The sequence below is a fragment of the Salmo trutta genome, chromosome 26, assembly GCF_901001165.1.
Source record: "Salmo trutta chromosome 26, fSalTru1.1, whole genome shotgun sequence".
Taxonomy (NCBI): Eukaryota; Metazoa; Chordata; class Actinopteri; order Salmoniformes; family Salmonidae; genus Salmo; species Salmo trutta.
In genome coordinates, this window is record NC_042982.1 from 42,481,156 (window position 1) to 42,504,799 (window position 23,644).

At 40.2% G+C, this 23,644-nt stretch overlaps 1 protein-coding gene across 1 annotated transcript in view; it reads left to right on the forward strand.

The window, feature by feature from the left end:
* Nucleotides 1-23,644, forward strand: part of LOC115163809 (splicing factor, arginine/serine-rich 15) — a 44,679-nt gene that overhangs the window by 17,747 nt on the left and 3,288 nt on the right. Inside the window, exons 11-12 of the mRNA XM_029715992.1 lie at nucleotides 1,518-1,674; nucleotides 2,121-2,224. Of these exons, the coding sequence (XP_029571852.1) occupies nucleotides 1,518-1,674; nucleotides 2,121-2,224 (261 nt within the window). The remainder of the gene's footprint in view (nucleotides 1-1,517; nucleotides 1,675-2,120; nucleotides 2,225-23,644) is intronic.

Sequence of the window (23,644 nt, forward strand, 5' to 3'; positions counted from 1 at the left end):
GACGTTTCCACTTCACAATAACAGCACTTACAGTCAACCGGGGTAGCTCTAGCAGGCAGAAATCTGACGAACTGACTTGTTGGAAAGGTGGCATCCTATGACGGTGCCACGTTGAAAGTCACTGGGCTCTTCAGTACGGGCCAATGTCTATGGAGATTGCATGGCTGTGTGCTCGATTTAATACACCTGTCAGCAACGGGTGTGGCTGAAATAGCCATATCCACTCATTTGAAAGGGTGTCAACATACTTTTGGCCATGTAGTGTATCAGCGTTCATTTACTGAACTCTGGACATAATGTTGGGTTAAATGACATTCATTATACATTGGTGTATTAATGTGTTAAATTAATAGTTTACTTCCAAAACAACAAACACTTTGAAAGCTAGTTTCTGAAGCTTCTATATTGCAATAGTCTACACACCATAGAAATACAATGGATTTTTCCAGAGTGCATTTCAACTCCCATGGTGCAATGCTCCGCCCAGGCTACTGCTAGCAAGCCCAGACAAACGCAAAGTAGTCTTAATATATTGTCATATATATATATATATATATATATATTGAGTGCATTTCACGTTTACTTTTGGGTTGTGTAATCCTATTATAATGCTCACATGAATGTCATGCTGAATATATGTTCATGTCATTGTCACTCAAATTATTCCATTTTTGTGGGGGAGCTAAAACCTCCCATGCACTACTTTAACACCTTTTGCTTAGTAGTTTCTGTGTGCTGACCCTCATCTCCTCTGTAAGTAAAGTATTACTTTGCTTCTGGAGCCAGTTGTCAACAAGCTGCGGGCGTGGAGGTATGGTGTTTTCCTTAGAAGAAGCCATGCTGTCGGCATTCTCTCTCCTCTCACTTGCTTATCAAATGTGGCTCGCACTGTGTCATCTAAATGCACAAGTAGCCTGGCTAGCTTACTACCGCCCCCCTTGAGAAGACAAGTAGCCTGGCTAGGTTACTACCGCCCCCTAGAGAAGACAAGTAGCCTGGCTAGCTTACTACCGCCCCCTAGAGAAGACAAGTAGCCTGGCTAGCTTACTACCGCCCCCCTTGAGAAGACAAGTAGCCTGGCTAGCTTACTACCGCCCCCCTAGAGAAGACAAGTAGCCTGGCTAGCTTACTACCGCCCCCTAGAGAAGACAAGTAGCCTGGCTAGCTTACTACCGCCCCCTAGAGAAGACAAGTAGCCTGGCTAGCTTACTACCGCCCCCCTAGAGAAGACAAGTAGCCTGGCTAGCTTACTACCGCCCCCTAGAGAAGACAAGTAGCCTGGCTAGCTTACTACCGCCCCCTAGAGAAGATTCATACAAATTACTAGACAGACTGGTTCCTATCAATCCGTACATGATGTGAGACACATTTGACAGAAAGTACTGAAAGTAACAATCTTTCTTTTTGTCATGTTCTAGTATCGAAAAAGTACAGCACTTTCGGTATACAAGGCAGCACACAGTTATTTAAAACACTTCTTTTACTTAATAACTTAAGCATATTGTATTTTTGTGTAGATTGCATGGGCCTTGAACAAGGGTATAAAGGCGACCCATAAGAAGTTCTGGGACGTGGAGCGAGGCGTCACCTACATCCCCTGGAGCAAGGTGAAGATGGAGGAGCTGGATGGGTATAGGGAGGGAGGCATGCTGGATGCAGAAACACTCTGTCCAGGTAAACATCTGACTTCTGTCTTCTTCAACAGCAACACTGTCTGCTTTGGGTGAATCTCAATTGTCTTCCTTGATTCCTCACCTCCTCTCTCCTCGCCTCCTTCTCAAAATGCATTGGAGAAGAAGATTTCTGGTTCCTCTCCTCAGACCTCCTCCAATGCACTTTGAAGAAGGATGTGTGTAAAGAGGGTGTGAGGAATTAAGGAATTGAGATTCACCCTCTGTCTAGATGTGGAATTATTGTGGCCTGGAGTCTTTCTTGAACTCGCAACTTGACTCGTAAAAACCTGGCTTTTAACTTTTCCAAGTTAGGTCAAGTGGTCGGAAGAAATTGTTGCCTAAGTCAGAAGTATTGGACATAGTTAAGTTATATCTATCTCCACATTGCTGGTGTAGCTAGCCTGTTTAAGTGTATTATTATTCCTGATTGATTGGTCTGTTTGTCAGAGTGGGGAGATGAGGTGAAGGAGCTGACTAAACCAGGAGGACTGAACAACGGAGGAGGAGTGGACGACATGGAGACAGAGGGAGCTGCCACCGCTCACGTACAGGTAACACCCGCTACAGGGGACCCAATGAAACACACCACAGACAGCAGGGACCCTATGAAACACACTAGTCTGGGTCTTCTGTCTCACCATAGTATCTCACCATCTTATTTCTTGGGAAACAGAGTTTATCCTGAGGTTTTGTGCCTTAGTTGTCAGGTTTCAGTTTTTTTTTATTTTTTATTAAAACTGCACGTTTTCTCAGTATTGGTATAGGAATGCATACACGTTTCCTCAACACAAATGCAACAATGTGAGAAAGTGGATTAATAAAAAACGATTTTTATTAGTATCATGGCATGGTTGACTAGTATTTCACAGGTATTCACTCACCTCAGTACATCACCTATATAAAAACTAAGGTCAGCCACCAGTCTGAATGCAATGATCCAGTTTCTGCCTACATGACACCTTTTTGCTGAGTTTCACAATACTCCCCAATAAATGAAAAGGCAACTTTACTCGTCAATACTTGTCTTTTCACTTGTCTAATCAAAAAGGTGCCTTCCTGATATCAGGTAGGATCTAAGGATGTTCCATTTGTCACAATTTTTGATAACGTTTAAATGGCAATTTTATGGGGTTCGGTTTTTCAACAAAATCCCCCAAATTCCATGTGAATTCTCAATGCAGCTGCACTGCTACCAGCAATGGTTTGAGTCTCACAGTACGTCCCTTTCAGATGGCTAAGTATTGCACCTGTTCTACCATTACTCTACCTCCATTTTCTTCTCATTTAACTTCTCATAGTATTGCCATACAGGACTTCCCTGCTGTCGCTTGCCTTCCTCTGCCATTTTTACCAACTGTTAACGACGTAGTGGTGGATCGTCATCCCCCAAATAATTGATTTCTCGAATCCTTGCATGTCTACCTCCCGGCGTCGAATCCCAATTCTGAGTGTTAAGATTTGATTCTGCTAAGAATAGTCCTAAGGTTCAGTATTTTTTTGGAGCGGAGAGACTAGTTGCTGTACTTCCCAGAACACAAACACATCTTTCATAGCGAGCTAGCAAAGGACTGAACGAGAGGAGTGGTACAGTATTGGCAGTTCGGCCACCAGCCAGACAGTCAGAACCGTGCACTAGGTCTATCAGTATAGACAGGTCAGCCACCAGACAGTCAGAACCGTGCACTAGGTCTATCTATCAGTATAAGCTGGTCAGCCACCAGACAGACAGAACCGTGCACTAGGTCTATCTATCAGTATAAGCTGGTCAGCCACCAGACAGTCAGAACCGTGCACTAGGTCTATCTATCTGTATAGACAGGTCAGCCACCAGACAGACAGTCAGAACCGTGCACTAGGTCTATCTATCAGTATAGACAGGTCAGCCACCAGACAGTCAGAACCGTGCACTAGGTCTATCTATCAGTATAGACAGGTCAGCCACCAGACAGTCAGAACCGTGCACTAGGTCTATCTATCTGTATAGACAGGTCAGCCACCAGACAGACAGTCAGAACCGTGCACTAGGTCTATCTATCAGTATAGACAGGTCAGCCACCAGACAGTCAGAACCGTGCACTAGGTCTATCTATCAGTATAAGCTGGTCAGCCACCAGACAGAACCGTGCACTAGGTCTATCTATCAGTATAAGCTGGTCAGCCACCAGACAGAACCGTGCACTAGGTCTATCTATCAGTATAAGCTGGTCAGCCACCAGACAGACAGACAGACAGAACCGTGCACTAGGTCTATCGATCGGCATTCAAAAGCTGTATGTCGCACAAAGGAATGGTGTCTCGCTATTTCTTGGTTTGCGGACTTCAGTAATGCAGGGCCTATCATTAATGAATAGGCTCAAGATGATATTCAAAACGGAACGGACCAAAGACTGAACACACACTGGCATCGTTAGCAAAGAGAAAGAGCAGGCGAGCCAGCGTGTGGAAGGGTCAGGCAGAAAGAACTATGAACATATGTCTTGGTAATCTGTATCTTATGCAATGTATTGCATGCCTCGCATCTTCACCAAAGTAGCCTAAAGTTCACCTCTTCCTCTCATGGTTTTCTTTAAATGACACAACTCCCCCCCCCCCCAGGCCTTTAATAGCCTATCGTCTAGTTGGGCTTTAACACTAAAAATCATGTTTTTGTGATGACTATTGCACTGTGATTGATAACAGGTTTTTCCAGTTAGGGACTTTTCTTAATGGTTTTAAATTTCGTATTAACGTTCACCCTTCTAGTAGAGTCATTGATACAGATGAAAACAGTTTTGCATAAAAAAAATAAAACCTTTTTTATGAAGCTGATTTGAGTTTGGAATATTGATTCTCCTACCTTTTTTGTTGTTGTGTACTACCTGGTGTTTGGCTCCCTCAATGATTGATTTTTCACCATATCAATATCAGCTGCTGTTCAAAGTCCTTGTTTTCAAGGCAAATATTTTGACATTCTAATTCGATTGACATTAGTTTGAACGGAATGTAATTCTGAGACTCAGAGGACTGAGTGCCCTCACCTCATGACTGTGACAATTGCACCATTCTGTGATGGGCAGGCTGGTGAATGATCTATGCTGTCATGAAGATCATTGAATCAGCTTAATATAAGATCATTGAATCAGCTTAATATAAGATCATTGAATCAGCTTAATATAAGATCATTGAATCAGCTAATAAGATTGAATCAGCTTAATATAAGATCATTGAATCAGCTTAATATAAGATCATTGAATCAGCTTAATATAAGATCATTGAATCAGCTTAATATAAGATCATTGAATCAGCTTAATATAAGATCATTGAATCAGCTTAATATAAGATCATTGAATCAGCTTAATATAATATCATTGAATCAGCTTAATATAAGATCATTGAATCAGCTTAATATTAGATAATTGAATCAGCTTAACATTTGACTCTCACTTAACCCAGAACTTAAAAATATGTTTCTCTTTGAGTTGATCCCACCTGTTGCACATTCCTTTAATACAGTGCATTCGGAAAGTATTCAGACCCCTTGACTTTTTCCACATTTTGTTACGTTACAGCCTTATTCTAAAATGGATTAAATGTTATTTTTTTCCCTCATCAATCTACACACACTACCCCATAATACCAAAGCAAAAACAGGTTTTTAGACATTTTTGAAAGTGTATAAAAAATAAACTGAAATTACATTTACATAAGTATTCAGACCCTTTACTCAGTACTTTGTCAAGGCACCTTTTGGCAGCGATTACAGCCTCGAGTCTTCTTGGATAGGACGCTAAAAGCTTGGCACACCTGTATTTGGGGAGTTTCTCCCATTCTTCTCTGCAGAGCCTCTCAAGCTCTGTCAGGATGGATGGGGAGCGTTGCTGCACAGCTATTATCAGGTCTCTCCAGAGATGTTCAAGTCCAGGCTCTGGCTGGGCCACTCAAGGACGTTGATACTTGTCCTGAAGCCACTCCTGCATGGTCTTGGCTGTGTGCTAAGGGTCGTTGTCCTGTTGGAAGGTGAACCTTTGCCACGGTCTGAGGTCCTGAGCGCTCTGCAGCAGGTTTTCATCAATGGTCTCGCTGTACTTTGCGCCGTTCATTTTTTGCTTGACTGTGACTAGTCTCCCAGTCCCTGCCGGTGAAAAACATCCCCACAGTGTGATGCTGCCACCACCATGCTTCACTGTAGGGATGGTGCCAGGTTTCCTCCAGACGTGACGCTTGGCATTCAGGCCAAAGAGTTCAATCTTGGTTTCATCAGACCAGAGAATCTTGTTTCTCATTGTCTGAGAGTCCTTTAGGTGCCTTTTGGCAAACTCCAAGCAGGCTGTCATGCCTTTTACTGAGGAGTGGCTTCCGTCTGGCCACTTTACCATAAAGGCCTGATTGGTGGAGTGCTGCAGAGATGGTTGTCCTTCTGGAAGGTTCTCCCATCTCCACAGAGGAACTCTGCAGCTCTGTCAGAGTGACCATCGGGTTCTTGGTCACCTCCCTAACCAAGGCCCTTCTCCACCAATTATTCCGTTTGGCCTGGCTGCAGATCTAGGAAGTTTTGGTGGTTCCAAACTTATGTAAATGTGTGTCATTATGGAGTATTGTGTGTAGATTGAGCAGTAAAAAAAAAAAGTATTTAATCCATTTTAGAATAAGGCTATAATGTAACAAAAATGTGGAAAAGGGGAAGGGGGTCTTTCTGATTGCACTGTAATGCTCACAACACACAAATAATCAAATCATTTATTATTTGAAAAGATCTTAGCAGATGGATTGCTTCACATGAACTTTGACCTGTTAGTTGCATCGTGTGTGTGTGTATATACATAGGTTGTACCAGAGGCTGTTTCTTGGTACAAGGCAGATCAGGGTTGTACTACTACGGACAATTGTGTTTATAACTGTATTCCTTGTTCTTACACACAAACATACATGAACACATGAACGTTGTGGCATGTGGAGCTATCAAACACAACACAAGTTTATGGTTGTCTTCAGGAGCAGGCTTGGGATTTTTATATATATATTTAGAAGTGATTAATGAAAACATGCTCACTAGAAGGACAAGAAGAAAATCCCATCTAAATGTAATCTTTGCCGGTTTAAAAAAAAAAAAAAATTCTGGAAAAGGTAGGGATTTACTGCAGTATTTTATCAACAGAATATATAGGTAAAAATATAAGGTGTCAAACCTGATTAAAACATCCTCTATTGCAATAATCTGCAACTTCAGCATTTGAACAGTTGTGTATGACATGTAATACCACCTAGTTCAGTATCAGGGCCATACAGTCTAACCCTGAAACCCACTCCGCCCTGAAACTGACTCCCACACTCCTCAACTGGTCTTATCTGCCGGCCTTTTATTTCAGTCAGCCAAACAACTTGAGGTTATCACCCAGGTAGGTGAACGAGGTGAACCTGGAAGACGATACTTTTAGCCCCCCCTAACCGCTTTCAACAAAGACACCTGCAGTGGCTACAATTATTATTTTTTTTGTAGTCCCGTTCTGTTGCTCCAATTGACACTGTGTCAGGATCGTCAGTGTCACGAGGCCTCACTAAGGTGAGTGTTTCTGGATGTGGGATATGGATATCGCAGATCCGTTGCTCGCTGGGACTAATACTGAGGAACCTCTCCAATGGCTGACAGGTAAAGGTGACGCTCCCTCCCTCGTTGGAATTGACTGGATTTCTCTCGTGACATATTTGGGGGGGGGGGGGTCAAGTCCCAGAAACAACTGAACGAGCCACAGTTACTCTAATCTATCACAATTCAAGTTGCCACAAATGACCTGAAGTTGGCGTCCGAGCAGAACAGTTGTCAGCTGTCATTATGCTGTTCCTGCCTTATCAGATATCTTTATTGCTCAGTTTACAATATTCCAGTGTTTATTTGTGTAAGGCTCTCGTGCGGAGCTCCCTCTGGGCCAAAGACATGAGGTGAGCTGAAACAATGTTTTTCCAATGTCCAGGACTCCCAGCTGATCACAATGTATAAAATGAGCATTGCTCACGTTCTCACACTAGCCCTGGGTTTTTCAGGACTTATCTAACAATATTGATACGGTTACATACTTTGCGTAGTTGAAGAGAGAGATTCCTTAACACATTTATTCAACAGTAAGGCAACATACAGGATGTTATCTACCTGACAGTGATCTCAAATGTCATGTTCTCAGTTCGGTTACGTTTAATCGGCAGAAAGTAGAAACAATAAGACTGTTGGCCACTGTAGGGGTCCGGGGCACTGGCATTAGAGTTGTGGGTCTAGCAGGAACGAAGGAGGCAGACAGCCTGTGGGCCCCACGGTGGAGCTCCACCACAGGATCCTCTGCCGGTGGAATCTGAGACCTGGGTAAGGATAGGACCCCCCTCCCCCTCCCCACTAACTCCCTGCGGTGGCACTGTGGTTATGTAGGAATTAATTCAGTTTCATGTTATCAGAAGTGTACGGTATGCAAATGCATAAATACTATATTGAGCACATAAACATTGCTGCTACTTTCAGTGACTAGGTGAGATCCTTTTGGATTTGGTGTACAGAATGAGTCTTGGTTCGGGGTTCAGTTTTCATGTGTATGCATTTTACTAGGTTTTTAGAATACTACATTATTTTTTGTCAGATAAATAAGCAGTAAAGGATATGATTGTTATTCAAGTCTGAGTGTGTTATATTTATGCTGAACTATTCATGAGTTTAAGCTTCTAGAATTCAGCATTTTTCTGCCAATTTATTAGTTACATTCTTTTTGGGGATCATAATCCTCAGCTTGTATGGTGTAGCTATAGGAAAGCTTCTCTGCTAAAATACGGGGGGGGGTCAGGAAGTTGATTATTGTCGCAGATCTAGGATCAGTTTATCTAAATATGTGAACCTGATCTTCTTGGATTAGATTTCAGGTGCAACAAAAACAATGTCCTACAATGTTCTACCTAGTAAATGACATTACTAAGCTGCTCCTGAACGTTCTACACCAGGACATGGAAATCGATTCTATCGTAGTCCATGTGGGTTTTAATGACCTTATGAAGGGCAACTGAACAGTTGGAAACTGGATTTTTAAAGAGCTGATTGACTGCTAGACAGTAATAAAAGACCCATCATATCTGGCCCTGTGCCCTCTCTGAATCGTGACATTGAACACTTTAGCAGGATTCTTTCTCTTTAACTTTTGTTGACAATTTCGATACCTTTTGTCGACCAAACAGGTTTTATAAGGAGGATGGGATCCACTCAAATCATTTGGGTTCCTGGATCCTTTCACGGCATTATAAGGCTGCGTTGAGACAATGACTTATCAACGACCCAAGCACAGCTCAGCTAATCCCTACCATTGTGACACTGAGTGTTCATAATGCTTTAGCAAAATGTACATTATCCCAGGGGCATTGGAAGACACAATGTAAGTAACCTAATTTATGTCCCTCTAACTGCCCTGAATGCCTCTGCTGATCCTACAGTTATTGTGTGCAGTAATCATGTGCCCACGAACCCGATTTATACTGTTAGCACTGAGGCGGTGTGCCTGAGCAGCTCACCCTGCACAAACATAAACAACATGAGCATATCTACTTCTGCTAAGCTTCCCAGTAAACCAATGAAAACAATCAAGCATCCCAGAAAAGTGCTAAAAATAGCCCACGTAAACATATGTAGCTTAAGAAACAAGGTTCATGAAATCAATAATTTGCTAGTGACTCTCTGACACTCACTTAGATAGTCCCATCAAAATTGTATTGGTCACATACACATGGTTAGCAGATGTTAATGCGAGTGTAGTGAAATGCTTGTGCTTCTAGTTCCAACAGTGCAGTAATATCTAAAAATTCCCAACAACTACCTAATACCTTTGATGATAACATATACAGAAAATATAGAAATGCCAATGGTGGAGGTGTTGCTGTTTTATATTCAGAACCACATTCCTGTAAAGATTAGAGAGGATCTCATGTTAAATACTGTTGAAGTAATATGGCTACAGGTTCATCTGCTTCACCTAAAGCCCATTCTGGTGGGAAGCTGCTATAGACCACCCAGTGCTAACAGTCAGTATCTGTAGAACATGTCTGAAATGCTTGATAATGTATGTGATATCTACAGAGGTATAATTTCTGGGTGATTTACATATTGACTGGCTTTCATCAGGCTGCCCACTCAAGAAAAAGCTTCAAACTGTAACCAGTGCCTGGAACCTGGTTCAGGTTATCAATCAACCTACCAGGGTTGTTACAAACAGCACAGGAATGAAATCATCAACATGTATTGATCACATCTTTACTAATGCTGCAGAAATGTGCTCTAAAACAGTATCCAGATCCATCAGATGTAGTGATCACAATATAGTAGCCATATCTAGGAAAACCAAAGTTCCAAAGGGCCTAATATAGTGTATAAGAGGTCATACAAGACGTTTTGTAGTGATTCATATGTTGTTGATGTAAAGAATATTTGCTGGTCTGTGGTGTGTAATGAGGAGCGAACAGACACCGCACTTGACACATTTATGAAATTGCTTATTCCAGTACTTATAAGCACCCATTAAGAAAATTACTGTAAAAACGTAAATCCCTGTGGATTGATGAGGAATTTAAAAATGGTATGTTTGAGAGGGATGAGGTTAAAGGAATGGCAAATAAGTCTGCCTGCACAACCGATTGGCAAACATACTGCACATTGAGAAATCATGTGACTAAACTGAATAAAAATAATTAACTACACTATGAAACAAAGATTAATGACAAAGAATGATAGTAAAAAGCTTTGGAGCAACTTAAATGAAATTTTGGGGCGAAGGGGCAAACTTGGCTCCATCATTCATTGAATCAGATGGCTCATTCATTACAAAACCCACTGATATTACCAACTACTTTAATGATTTTTTTCATTGGCAAGATTAGCAAATTTAGGCATGACATGCCCGCAACAAACGCTGACACTACACGTCCAAGTATATCTGACCAAATCATGAAAGACAAGCGTAATTTTGAATTCCGTAAAGTGAGTGTTGAAGAGGTGAAAAAATTGTCGATCAACATTGACAAGCCACTTTGGTCTGACAACTTGTATGAAAAATTACTGAGGATAATAGCGGACGATATTGCAACTCCTATTTGCCATATTTTCAATTTAAGCCTACTAGAAAGTGTGTGCCCTCAGGCCTGGAGGGAAGCAAAAGTCATTCAGCTACCAAAGAATAGTAAAAAACCCTTTACTGGCTCAAATAGCCGACCAATCAGCCTGTTACCAACCCTTCGTGAACTTTTGGAAAAAATTGTGTTTGACCGGATACAATGCTCTTTCACAGTAAACAAATTGACAAACTTTCAGCATGCTTCTAGGGAAGGACATTCAACAAGCACAGCTCTTATACTGATGACTGATGATTGGCTGAGAGAAATTGATGGTAAAACGATTGTGGTGGCTGTTTTTTTTTTTCTTCAGTGCGGCTTTTGACATTTTCTATCATCGTCTGCTGCTGGAAAAACAGACCACAGAGGGTGTTCTTTGATGGAAGCCTCTCTAACATAGTCCAGGTAGAATCAGGAATTCCCCAGGGCAGCTGTCTAGGCCCATTTTACTTTTTTTCAATCTTTATTAACGACATGCCACTGGCTTTGAGTAAAGTGCGTCTATGTATGCAGATGACTCAACACTATACACGTCAGCTACCACAGCAACTGAAATGACTGCAACACTAAACAAAGAGTTGCACTTAGTTTCAGAGTGGGTGGCGAGGAATAAGTTAGTCCTAAATATTTAAACTAAAAGCATTGTACTTCACTAAACCCTAATTCTCCACTAAATATTGTAATAAATAATGTTGAAATTGAGCAAGTTGATGTGACTAAACTACTTGGAGTAACCCTGTATTGTAAACTGTCATGGTCAAAATGTAAATACAACAGTAGCTCAGATTGGGAGAAGTCTGTCCATAATAAAGCGCTGCTCAACCTTCTTAACAGCACTATCAACAAGGCAGGTCCTACAGACTCTAGTTTTGTCGCTCCTGGACTACTGTTCAGTCGTGTGGTCAAGTGCCAAAAAAGGGACTTAGGAAAATTGCAATTGGCTCAGAACAGGGCAGCACAGCTGGCCCATGGATGTACACGGAGCGCTAACATTAATAATATGCATGTCAATCTCTCCTGGCTCAAAGTGGAGGAGAGATTGACTTCATCACTACTTCTATTTATGAGAGATGTTGAATGCATTGAGCTGTCTGTTTGAACTACTGGCGTGCAGCTCAGATACTCATACATAACCCACAAGACATGCCATCGCTTCACAGTCCCCAAGTCCAGAACAGACTATAGGAGGTGAACAGCACTACATAGAGCCATGAATACATGGAACTCTATTCCACATCAAGTAACTGATGCAAGCAGTAGAATCAGATTTATAAACATATACAAATACACCTTATGGAACAACGGGGACTGTGAAGACACACAAACAGACACGCACACACACACACGATAGCATATGCACTATACACACACGTACACATGGATTTTGAACTGTAGATATGTGGTGAGCAGGGCAGTTAACGTGGATGGCGTTAACGTGGAAGACGTGGATGTCGATTATGGCAGCCCCCCGCACCTCTGATTCAGAGGCGTTGGTTTAAATGTGGAAGACACACATTTTCAGTTGAATGCATTGTTGTACACCTGACTAGGTATCCCCCTTTAAATCAAATCAAATGTATTTATAAAGCCCTTAGATCAGCTGATGTCACAAAGTGCTGTACAGAAACCCAGCCTAAAACCCCAAACAGCAAACAATGCAGGTGTAGAAGCACGGTGGCTAGGAAAAACTCCCTAGAAAGGCCGAAACCTAGAGAGGAACCAGGCTTTAGTGGTGGAGTAGGGGCCTGAAGGCACAGTGTATTGTGAAATCTGTGAATGTATTGTAATGTTTATAAACTGCCTTAATTCTGCTGGTCCCCAGGAAGAGGAGCTGGCAACAGCTAATGGGGATCCATTATAAATTACAATTCTCCTTTTGTAGCAACCAATGATGTGTATAAACCCTGGATGACTGACAGGTGGTGCTGTATTGAAGTCACCATGCAGCCATCTTGGTACTCCATTGTTTAAAAAAAAAAATGTAAAAAATGATTTGGAAGCTATAGAAATAATTTAATGTCTACATTGACACGTTTATTTTAATTACAGCAAAAGTAATTTAAAAACATGTCATTTTGACCTTTTTAATAAATGTTAATTGAAATACTGTGGAGTTCCATTAATTCCTAGCATGGAGGACCGCTCCATAGAGAACGATAGAGAGCTCTAGTGACCAAAAGGCTGTTTATCATGTGCAGTGCCATTGAGGGCTTCCGCCATTTTAATGTAGTACACTGGGTGAAATTTCATTGGCTGATCCTTCCAACCAGTCATGTCCCAACTGGGTCATCAGGAGGGATCACCCAATCGCGAAGAAGAAAATTGACTACTTCAAAATGGAGATTGCCTCAATGGCGCGGCCTATGCCGTCATGACACAGAAAGAAAAGATCAGCCCTCTATCTATCTCTATGGACTGCTGCTACTGGTGGTTTCAAAGCCTCTCACTGGCCAATACATAGCATCAGCAATCCAGGGTTTATATAAATTATTGGTAGCAACGGGGATGTAAATTACACATGCCACTTACTACACGTCTAGTGAGGTGGCGTGACATCAGGAAAAAAGTAAGCAATTTAGTTTAGTCTACTTTTGTTTCCTGCAAATACTTTTTTTTTTTAACTCTTAGTTTGTAGGTCTACTCTTCTAATGTAGTAAACGTCAGTTCTTTTGAAGTAGTGGTACTTTCACTTGACTACAGAGTTGCAATACTCTACCCTGCCCTGCTAAGCAGCTGTCTTTATTAAAGGAGGGGAAATTAAAGTGGCGATCTGTGAATGCTACATCTATTTTTATCTATATATATATATATATATATATATAATATAGTGTTAGTTAGCAATTTATATATACCCATTGATTCTTGACAAATATGAACATAGAAATGCCTGATGAGCTTTAGTTCAACTGTCCAACCCCATCAGAACACAAAATAAGCAGTACATGTGTTTTACTCCGTTGTTTGTAAACAATCTAATTGCTAACTAACACTAGTTTCGAAACATGGTTAAAACCTATCATTTTGGTCTCATGGATGTCAGTCCTTTCATCCATAGTCCCTTCTATGAATTTGAGAGTGCTATACATTTCTCCAGCCCCATCCCTAAGCTGTTTACCTTAAAAAGGTGACGTTGTTATTGTTTGATTTGCAGATTGCCTCTTTTTTAATGCTTTTATTTGTTTGGCTTTGAACTGCTTAATACTGTCAATGAACTTTGCAGCTCATGTGCAGTCCCTCTAAGCTTTCGTATCTGTTGTTGATGAAATTAATTGCCCCAATTTAAATCCGAGGACATACAAGTTATGTGGATGCAATGAAACTAAAGGTAGGTTACTGGTAGTGTGGTACAAGCCAGTAATATTTTTCTTTACAGTTTCCCTTCAATAATATGGTCAATACGTGGCAACGGTTACATTAAACATATAGACAAGCTATAGAAAACTGAAGAGAACTCCAAACAAGTTCCGTAAGTAAAAGGGATAATTATGCCTTTAAAAAAAATAAAAAATGTATATGTATGAATCTCATTTGTTTATTAAATCATTCTTAATTGATAGAAATACACATTTGTTTGAATTTGTGATCGAACACGGTATCCTTTTCTTCAAAGAAAAGGGGGTTGACTGAGGGATGTTAACAATATCTGAAGGTATCGCAAAACTTCTGAATCGGACCCCTGTACAATAGTGTTTTTCAACCGGTTCCAGTGGACCCACAGGACTGCATATTTCTGTTACCGTCCAGCATGACCTCAGTTGCTTCAATAAGCCCTTGATTAGTTGATTCAGGTGTGTGTGTTAGACCAATCACTTTTGGCTCAGACATTTTTTTTTCTTTCTTTTAAACTCACATAGCCTACTATGAAACATAATTACCGACGCCAGCGGTAACCGTACCCATAGCTACCTTTTTTCTTTTGAACTGTATCCTACAACTTGGAACATAACAGACGTACAACGTTAACATGTTGACCATATATGGCGTACTACAGGTAACAACTGCTTCTACGTAATATAAGTGGTCCTGTGTGGCTCCCACAGTCGGTAGAACATGGTGACTGTATCCACAGGGTTGTGGGTTTGATTCCCGCTTGGAGCCACCGATATGAAAACTTATACTTGCATTTAGTGTAAGGCACTTTGGATAAAAGCATCTGCTAATTGGCAATTTGGCATATCATATTATAAAAACACCATATCAAATAAGATATTATACAAACTCTCAATTTGATGTTTTGGAGAGAGGGGGGGAAAAAAATCCATGATTATTGCTTAGTCCACACCTGAGTACATCTGTCAGAATTTATGGTCTGAGCCGTTTCCATCCTTCCAGCAGGGCTCCACACCTGCTCATTTTTGTCCTTGCCTTTTGACTATGGACTGATTTCTACCTGGGTAACCGGTACCCTTTTCACACTGTCGTACATGCTGGAACTAAACCACTGGCACCGAACTGCTGGCACCGATACTCAGGCCAGCTGAGTACAACTTGGCTCGTTTCAGCTTGGCAGTGTGAGAATCCCTCAGGTGTGGACACTCCAACCAATCGGTAACATTCATAGATCCAAGTAGGTGCCGGGGAGAACCGTAACTCGAGGAGATGAGTTCATTTAAACACCCCTGCACTACAGTGATCACAAAAGGACATGAGGGTCTGTTATCATCATTATGGAACTGCAGCACAACCTAGTCAACAAAGCCTGTTGATGGGAGAATTACAACTGAAACAGTGAAGACCTATTCTCTCTGGTCATGTCGTCTGGTCATCCCGTGGCGCTAGCCAGACGGTCACAAATACCTTGTTTCTATCTGCATGTCACTGCAGTCTTAATCAAATCAAATGTATTTATATAGACCTTCTTACATCAGCTGATATCTCAAAGTGCTGTACAGAAACCCAGCCTAAAACCACAAACAGCAAGCAATGCAGGTGTAGAAGCACGGTGGCTAGGAAAAACTCCCTAGAAAGGCCAGAACCTAGGAAGAAACCTAGAGAGGAACCAGGCTATGAGGTGTGGCCAGTCCTCTTCCGGCTGTGCCGGGTGGAGATTATAACAGAACATGGCCAAGATCGTCTTCCGTCAGTGTCTATACAGAATATTTCTCATTGTTTATTTCAGTGCACTGACACCACTGGGTAACTGTAGCTCATTTGACTCTCTGAATCACGTCCTTAAATACTAGACATGTTCACTACCCCAACTCGAAGATGAGTGTGTTTCTGTCAGTAGCGATAGCATGGCAATAAAAATAATAGTATGTTTTCCATTGACTCTTTAAACTCACAATTAATGTAAATTGAAATGATACTGGAGTGTTTTGTTTCAATGTTAATCAGGTGATGAGTATAAACTTCACACTCACCTGTAAAGAGTGACGTATGGTCTGGATATTATCTATGGCCCGTCAATAACTGGCACCTAAAAACACTGAGGATTTGAGTTCTGACGTCAGTAACAGCTGGGTTTACTTCCCTGTTCACTGCAGTGGAGGCTGGTGGGAGGAGGACGGGCTCATTTGTAATGGCTGGAATTAATAAAACGGAGTGTTTGAGACGGTTCCATTTATTCCATCCTAGCCATTACAATGAGCCTGTCCTCCTACAGCTCCTCCCACCAGCCTCCACTGACTCCCTGGTATTAATATGTGATGTCATCCATAACATGTGGGCTGTATAACAATACAACAATTTTTTTTTTGTCCATTTGTTACACCAGAAAGTGGTATTCTGCTCCCCCCAGACAACACACAAACACACGTGTCAGCCACAGTACCGTGTCCCAGGAGCTATTTTGGGTCTTAAGAGCCTTGCCAAAGGGCACAGCGTTAGGAGAGTCTGTCAAGGATATGACACCAACAGCCCTCCAGATGCCGGTTCAGTCGCCACAGCATCATCACACCACGTCATTTCAATGTGGAAATGTGGGTAATATTTGGTTGAGATGTTGATCAATGAGATTCAACCTTTTATTCACTCACTTAAAAAAGACAGCCAGAAGTTTTTTTATTTATTTTTAATTTATTGAATATTCGAAAACATACTCGCAGTGAAGCCGCTCATTAACTACATCATACCAGTCATCCAACAGGTTCCCAATTCAGAGCGACACAAAGACAGCTAGAAGTTTGTTGAAATCCCAATGTTTTTTCTTTTTTAACTATGCTTTTGATTCTCGCTTGGGCAGCTTCTGCGCCCACATTTTTTCCCCCAATGGGTTTTATAGTAAAGACATATAATTTAACTGTAAAATTAAAAAAAAAAAAAAAATCTACCTTTTAATGTGCCATGATGTTTTCATCAGATTGTCAAACAAATCACTTCAAAAAGTAGGCTACCTTCGTACGTTCATCCAAAATAATTCCAGCATCCCAAAAGTGCACTGTTGTGTGTGTGTGTGTGTATATATATATTTATTATTCTCTGCTCACGAGAACGCTTGATGATGTGAGTCCTGAGGTCTCTTCTGCCTAATGGTAAGTACACCACAGCCTGCGTGTAAACTGAAGTTAATCAAGCAGCTGACCAAATCCCTTCTGGGTTAACAGAGATTACTGTGCTTTCAACTATTTATACTGAACAATAATATAAACACAACTTCTAATGTGTTGGTCCCATTTATCATGAACTGAAATAAAAGGTTAGACATTTTCCATATGCACAAAATGCTTTATTTCTCTCATTTTGCGCACAAATTTGTTTTACATCCCTGTTAGTGAGCATTTCTCCTTTGTCAAGATAATCCATCCACCTGACAGGTGTGGCATATCAAGAAGCTGATTAAACAGCATGATCATTACACAGGTGCACCTTGTGCTGGGGACAAAAGACAACTCTAAAATCAACTCTAAAATGTGCAGTTTTGTCATGCAACACAATGTCTCAGGTTTTGAGGGAGCATGCAACTGGCATGCTGACTGCAGGAATGTCAACAAGAGCTGTTGCCAGATAATTTAATGTTACATTTTCTACCATAAGCCGCCTCCAATGTCGTTTTAGAGAATTTGGCAGTACGTCCAACCGGCCTCGCAACCGCAGACCACGTGTAACCACTCCAGCCCAGGACTTCCACATTCGTCTTCTTCACCTGCGGGATCGTCTGAGACCAGCTACCTGGACAGCTGTTGAAACTGGGGGTTTGCACAACCAAATAATTTCTGCACCAACTCAGAAACCGTCTTGGGGAAACTCCTCTGCGTGATCATCGTCCTCACCAGGGTCTTGACCTGACTGCAGTGGGCAAATACTCACCATCGATGGCCACTGGCACGCTGGAGAAGTGTGCTCTTCATGGATGAATCCCGGTTTCAACTGTACCGGGCAGATGGCAGATGGCAGACAGAGTGTATGGTGTTGTGTGGGCGAGCAGTTTGTTGATGTCAATGTTGTGAACAGAGTGCCCCATGGTGGGGTTATGGTATGGGCAGGCATAAGCTACGGACAATGAATACAAATTGCATTTTATCGATTAGCAATTTGAATGCACAGAGATACTGTAACGAGATCCTGAGGCCCATTGTTGTGCCATTCATCCGCCACCATCACCTCATGTTTCAGCATGATAATGCACAGCCTCATGTCGCAAGAATCTTTACACAATTCCTGGAAGCTGAAAATGTCCCAGTTATTCTATGGGCAAAATACTCACCAGACATGTCACCCATTGAGCATGTTTGGGATGCTCTGGATCGACGTGTACGACAGCGTGTTCCAGTTCCCCCCCGATATCCGGCAACTTCACACAGCCATTGAAGAAGAGTGGGACAACATTCCACAGGCTACAATCAACAGCCTGATCAACTCTACGTGAAGGAGATGTGTCGCGCTGCATGAGGTAAATGGTGGTCACACCAGATACTGACTGGTTTTATGATCCACGCCCCCTACTTTTGAAGGTCTTTGACCAACGGATTCATGTGAAATCCATAGATTAGGACTTAATGAATTTATTTCAATAGAGTGATTTCCTTATATGAAGTGTAACTCAGTAAAATCTTTGAAATTGTTGCATGTTGCGTTTATATTTTTGTTCAGTGTATAAGCACAACCAAATTCCAACTAGGAAAAACGTCAGATTTTTTATGTAATTGTCATGTAAATGTATTATCACTGCACAACCATTTTTAAAAGCGCAACAAAGTTCAAATGGGAACACAATGTCAGATATTTTGTATTTAAACAACAGATTAATGTGTTATCTCTGTGCTTCATCTAATAGCAGAACCCAATAACCTGGATTGTAGTTGAGAATGAGATTACTTTAAAGTACATGGTGCAAAGTGATCAACGCTGTTCAATATTCTACACAGATTATTACAGCAATTGTGAAGATCTCCACCGACCTGCGACCTTTGCACGCTATCTTGAAACATGCGCGCTTTCTATGATTACATAAGAAGACATTTATAGTTACAATAACCTCAGTCGCCATGGATGTGTTTTTTTTAAAGGTTGAATGAATACTGTTACATTAGTTTGTTAGAACCTTAGCCTAAAGTTATCTACTATATTTGGTTGTTTGGTTGACAAAGCAACCAAATATTAACATTTTAAAGGAGAAGTGTCTTCGGTGCCACTAACTTTATGAATTAATAATTTATTATGTTGAATTCACATCTCCATCTCAACCAAAAATCAAAGTAAAAGAATTGGACTAAATCAAATCTTTATTTAAAGTGCTTTTAAAAAGGTGAACAATGCAGAAATCGCTCTCTGCCATTTCCTGGTTGCTAAAATGTGAATAGTTTGCCTAATTTCAGTTTAAGTGACAAAACAAGCAAGTATAGTGTAGAGAATCATTGTACCATCTAAACCGCTGTGAAATATATTTTCCATAATCAAACCTATTGTATTTTCAGCTGTTGAAAGCTGGTGTACAAAAACCGAAAGTAAAAGATGCAAAAAAAAAAAAAAAAAACGTAAGAACGGGAAACATAGAAATAGAGCACATACTGTAGATATATAGAACATAGAGCACATACTGTAGATATATAGAACATAGAGCACATACTGTAGATATATAGAACATAGAGCACATACTGTAGATATATAGAACATAGAGCACATACTGTAGATATATAGAACATAGAGCACATACTGTAGATATATAGAACATAGAGCACATACTGTAGATATATAGAAATAGAGCACATACTGTAGATATATAGAAATAGAGCACATACTGTAGATATATAGAACATAGAGCACATACTGTAGATATATAGAACATAGAGCACATACTGTAGATATATAGAACATAGAGCACATACTGTAGATATATAGAACATAGAGCACATACTGTAGATATATAGAAATAGAGCACATACTGTAGATATATAGAACATAGAGCACATACTGTAGATATATAGAACATAGAGCACATACTGTAGATATGTAGAACATAGAGCACATACTGTAGATATGTAGAAATAGAGCACATACTGTAGATATGTAGAAATAGAGCACATACTGTAGATATATAGAAATAGAGCACATACTGTAGATATATAGAAATAGAGCACATACTGTAGATATATAGAACATAGAGCACATACTGTAGATATATAGAACATAGAGCACATACTGTAGATATATAGAACATAGAGCACATACTGTAGATATATAGAACATAGAGCACATACTGTAGATATATAGAAATAGAGCACATACTGTAGATATATAGAACATAGAGCACATACTGTAGATATATAGAAATAGAGCACATACTGTAGATATATAGAACATAGAGCACATACTGTAGATATATAGAAATAGAGCACATACTGTAGATATATAGAACATAGAGCACATACTGTAGATATATAGAACATAGAGCACATACTGTAGATATATAGAACATAGAGCACATACTGTAGATATATAGAACATAGAGCACATACTGTAGATATATAGAACATAGAGCACATACTGTAGATATATAGAACATAGAGCACATACTGTAGATATATAGAACATAGAGCACATACTGTAGATATATAGAACATAGAGCACATACTGTAGATATATAGAAATAGAGCACATACTGTAGATATATAGAACATAGAGCACATACTGTAGATATATAGAACATAGAGCACATACTGTAGATATATAGAACATAGAGCACATACTGTAGATATATATAGAAATAGAGCACATACTGTAGATATATATAGAACATATCGCTTCTTAGACTTGCTTTCAATGAGATTGACAGATCTATAACTGATTTTCGCCGGGTCACCCAAAAAGTTACATACTGCAGCTTTAAAGTATGATTTGATTTATTCCTACCTTTAACTTAGATTTTTTTGGTTGAGATGTAGACGTGAATACAACATATCAATTATTAATTTGTAGATAAACTGTAATTAAATCCAGACTAAGTCAGTAGCACAGATGGAACTATCCAAGCAGAAGATACATCTCCTTCAGATGTTTATATTTGGTTGCGTTGACAAACAAACACAAAATATCCATTGTGTCTATAAATGTATAATTTCTATGTTGGATTCACGTCTCCATCTCAACCAAAAATCTAAGTTGTAGAATGTGACAAAATCAAATCAAACTTTAAATGCACTTTTAAATTATGTTTTTGATTTAGTCTTATTCTTTAACTCAATTTTTGGTTTAGATGCAGACGTAAATCTAAAATAGAAATTATTATCTGGTAGATTCAATAAGAAATCAACCAGACTTTGAAATCCTAGGCCTATATGTATTGTCTATTTTTAGTTGAACCCAGGGTTGAATTGAAACAATAGCTGTTGATGACTTTGCAAATGCTACATAGGCCTAAATAGTATCATTGATGATATTATAGTAATGTATTGGTTGAAGCTCAATGTGTAATTCAAATCTCCCTATCATCATATGTAAGCCAATAGGACACCAATGTCGATGAAAAATGTGCAAATCAACTTGATTGGAGGTACACATCACACTCCCCGCTTCTCGTCATGAGCCGTCCAGCAGTTACCGAGAACCACATACCGGATATTTTAAACCGGTTCATTAGCAATTGAGTTTTCAGAGTATTTTCAGAGTTTACCTAGCTCAAATTCTAGACGTCAGATTAAAACGAGACTATAGCGTCCATAAAGTGACCATTGGACTTAAAACATGTCGTTCTGACTAAGTTGTTTGGTGCAACAGTTTTTATAAGATGTATCAATTTATTGCTCTCACGTCGTCATTTGTCTCGATTTAAGAACCAACGATGTGCTACCTTTTTGTAGCATTTCTGACATCTTTTCAGCTGAACCTTTTAGATTTTTAAAAACAGGACCAGCACTTGATAGATGCGGATTTTGCGCAGCAAACAAGTAGCAGACTAGCAGTTGTAGCTAGACAGCTAACACCAGTCGGATGAGAAGCAAGCTACAAGCAAAGGAAGCTAGCTAGCTAGGTATATTTTTGCTATGTAAGGTTTTTCATATGGCTGATGTCATCTGTGTAAACTAAATCAGAGCACAAACAAATAAGCTAGCAAATGTCCTTGGCTGCTATTATAGCCAGTTAGCTAGCCAACGAGTCTGCACCATAGCTTTATAGATCATCCACCACAAATCAATGTTGACAATATATCCTAGCTAGCTACATTCTTCTAATAAGCATCGCTAGCTAGCGAAGTAAAGTTCATCGTCCACACCAAACATTGGGAAACTGCCATGCTGCTAACTTATAATACAGGCAATGGGCATTGCTCATCTAGCTACTCCGGTATGATACAGTCAAACTGGGTAGATAGCTACGTGTGCAGCTAGATGTGAGTTTCAGCACAAACACCACTAGTTAGCCTACAAGTGCTCAGCATATGTGGGAACTCCAAGACTGTTGGGAAAAGCATTCCAGGTGAAGCTGGTTGAGAAAATGCCAAGAGTTTGAAAAGCTGTCATCAAGGCAAAGGGTGGCTACTTTGAAGAATCTCATATAAAATATATTTAGATTTTTCTTAACATTCTTTTGGTTACTACATGATTCCATATGTGTTATTTCATAGTTTTTATGTCTTCATTATTATTCTACAATGTAGAAAATAGTCAAAATAAAGAAAAACCTTTTGAATGAGTAGCTGTGTCCAAACTTTTGACTGGTACTGTATATATATATACACTATATATACAAAAGCATGTGGACACCCCTTCAAATTAGTGGATTTGGCTATTTCAGCCAAACCCGTTGCAAACAGGTGTATAAAAATCGAGCACACAGCCATGCAATCTCCATAGGGAAAAAATATTGGCGGTATAATGGCCTTACTGAAGAGCTCAGTGACTTTCAACATGGCACTGTCATATTCTGTAATATTCCTTATTGAGTTTATGTCAATAAGGAATGGAGACAGGCTCTATAGACCTCTATATATGAGTGACTGAGGCAAACACACCTGTTATGTTGGAGACAACAAAACATGCTATGAAATACACAGCTTACAAAATATTAGGAACACCTGCTCTTTCCATGACATAGACTGACCAGGTGAAAGCTATGATCCCTTATAGATGTCACTTGATAAATCCACTTCAAATCAGTGTAGATGAAGGGGAGGAGACGGGTTAAAGAAGGATTTTTAATCCTTGAGACAATTGAGACATGGATTGTGTGTGTGCCATTCAGACGGTGAATGAACAAGACAAAATATTTAAGTTCCTTTGAACGGGGTATGGTAGTAGGTACCAGGCGCACTAGTTTGAGTGTGTCAAGAACTGCAACGCTGCTGGGTTTTTCACACTCAACAGTTTCCTGTGTGTAACAAGAATGGACCACCACCCAAAGGACATCCAGCCAACTTGACACACAACTGTGTGAAGCATTGGAGTCAACATGGGCCAGCATCCTTGTGGAACACTTTCAACACCTTGTAG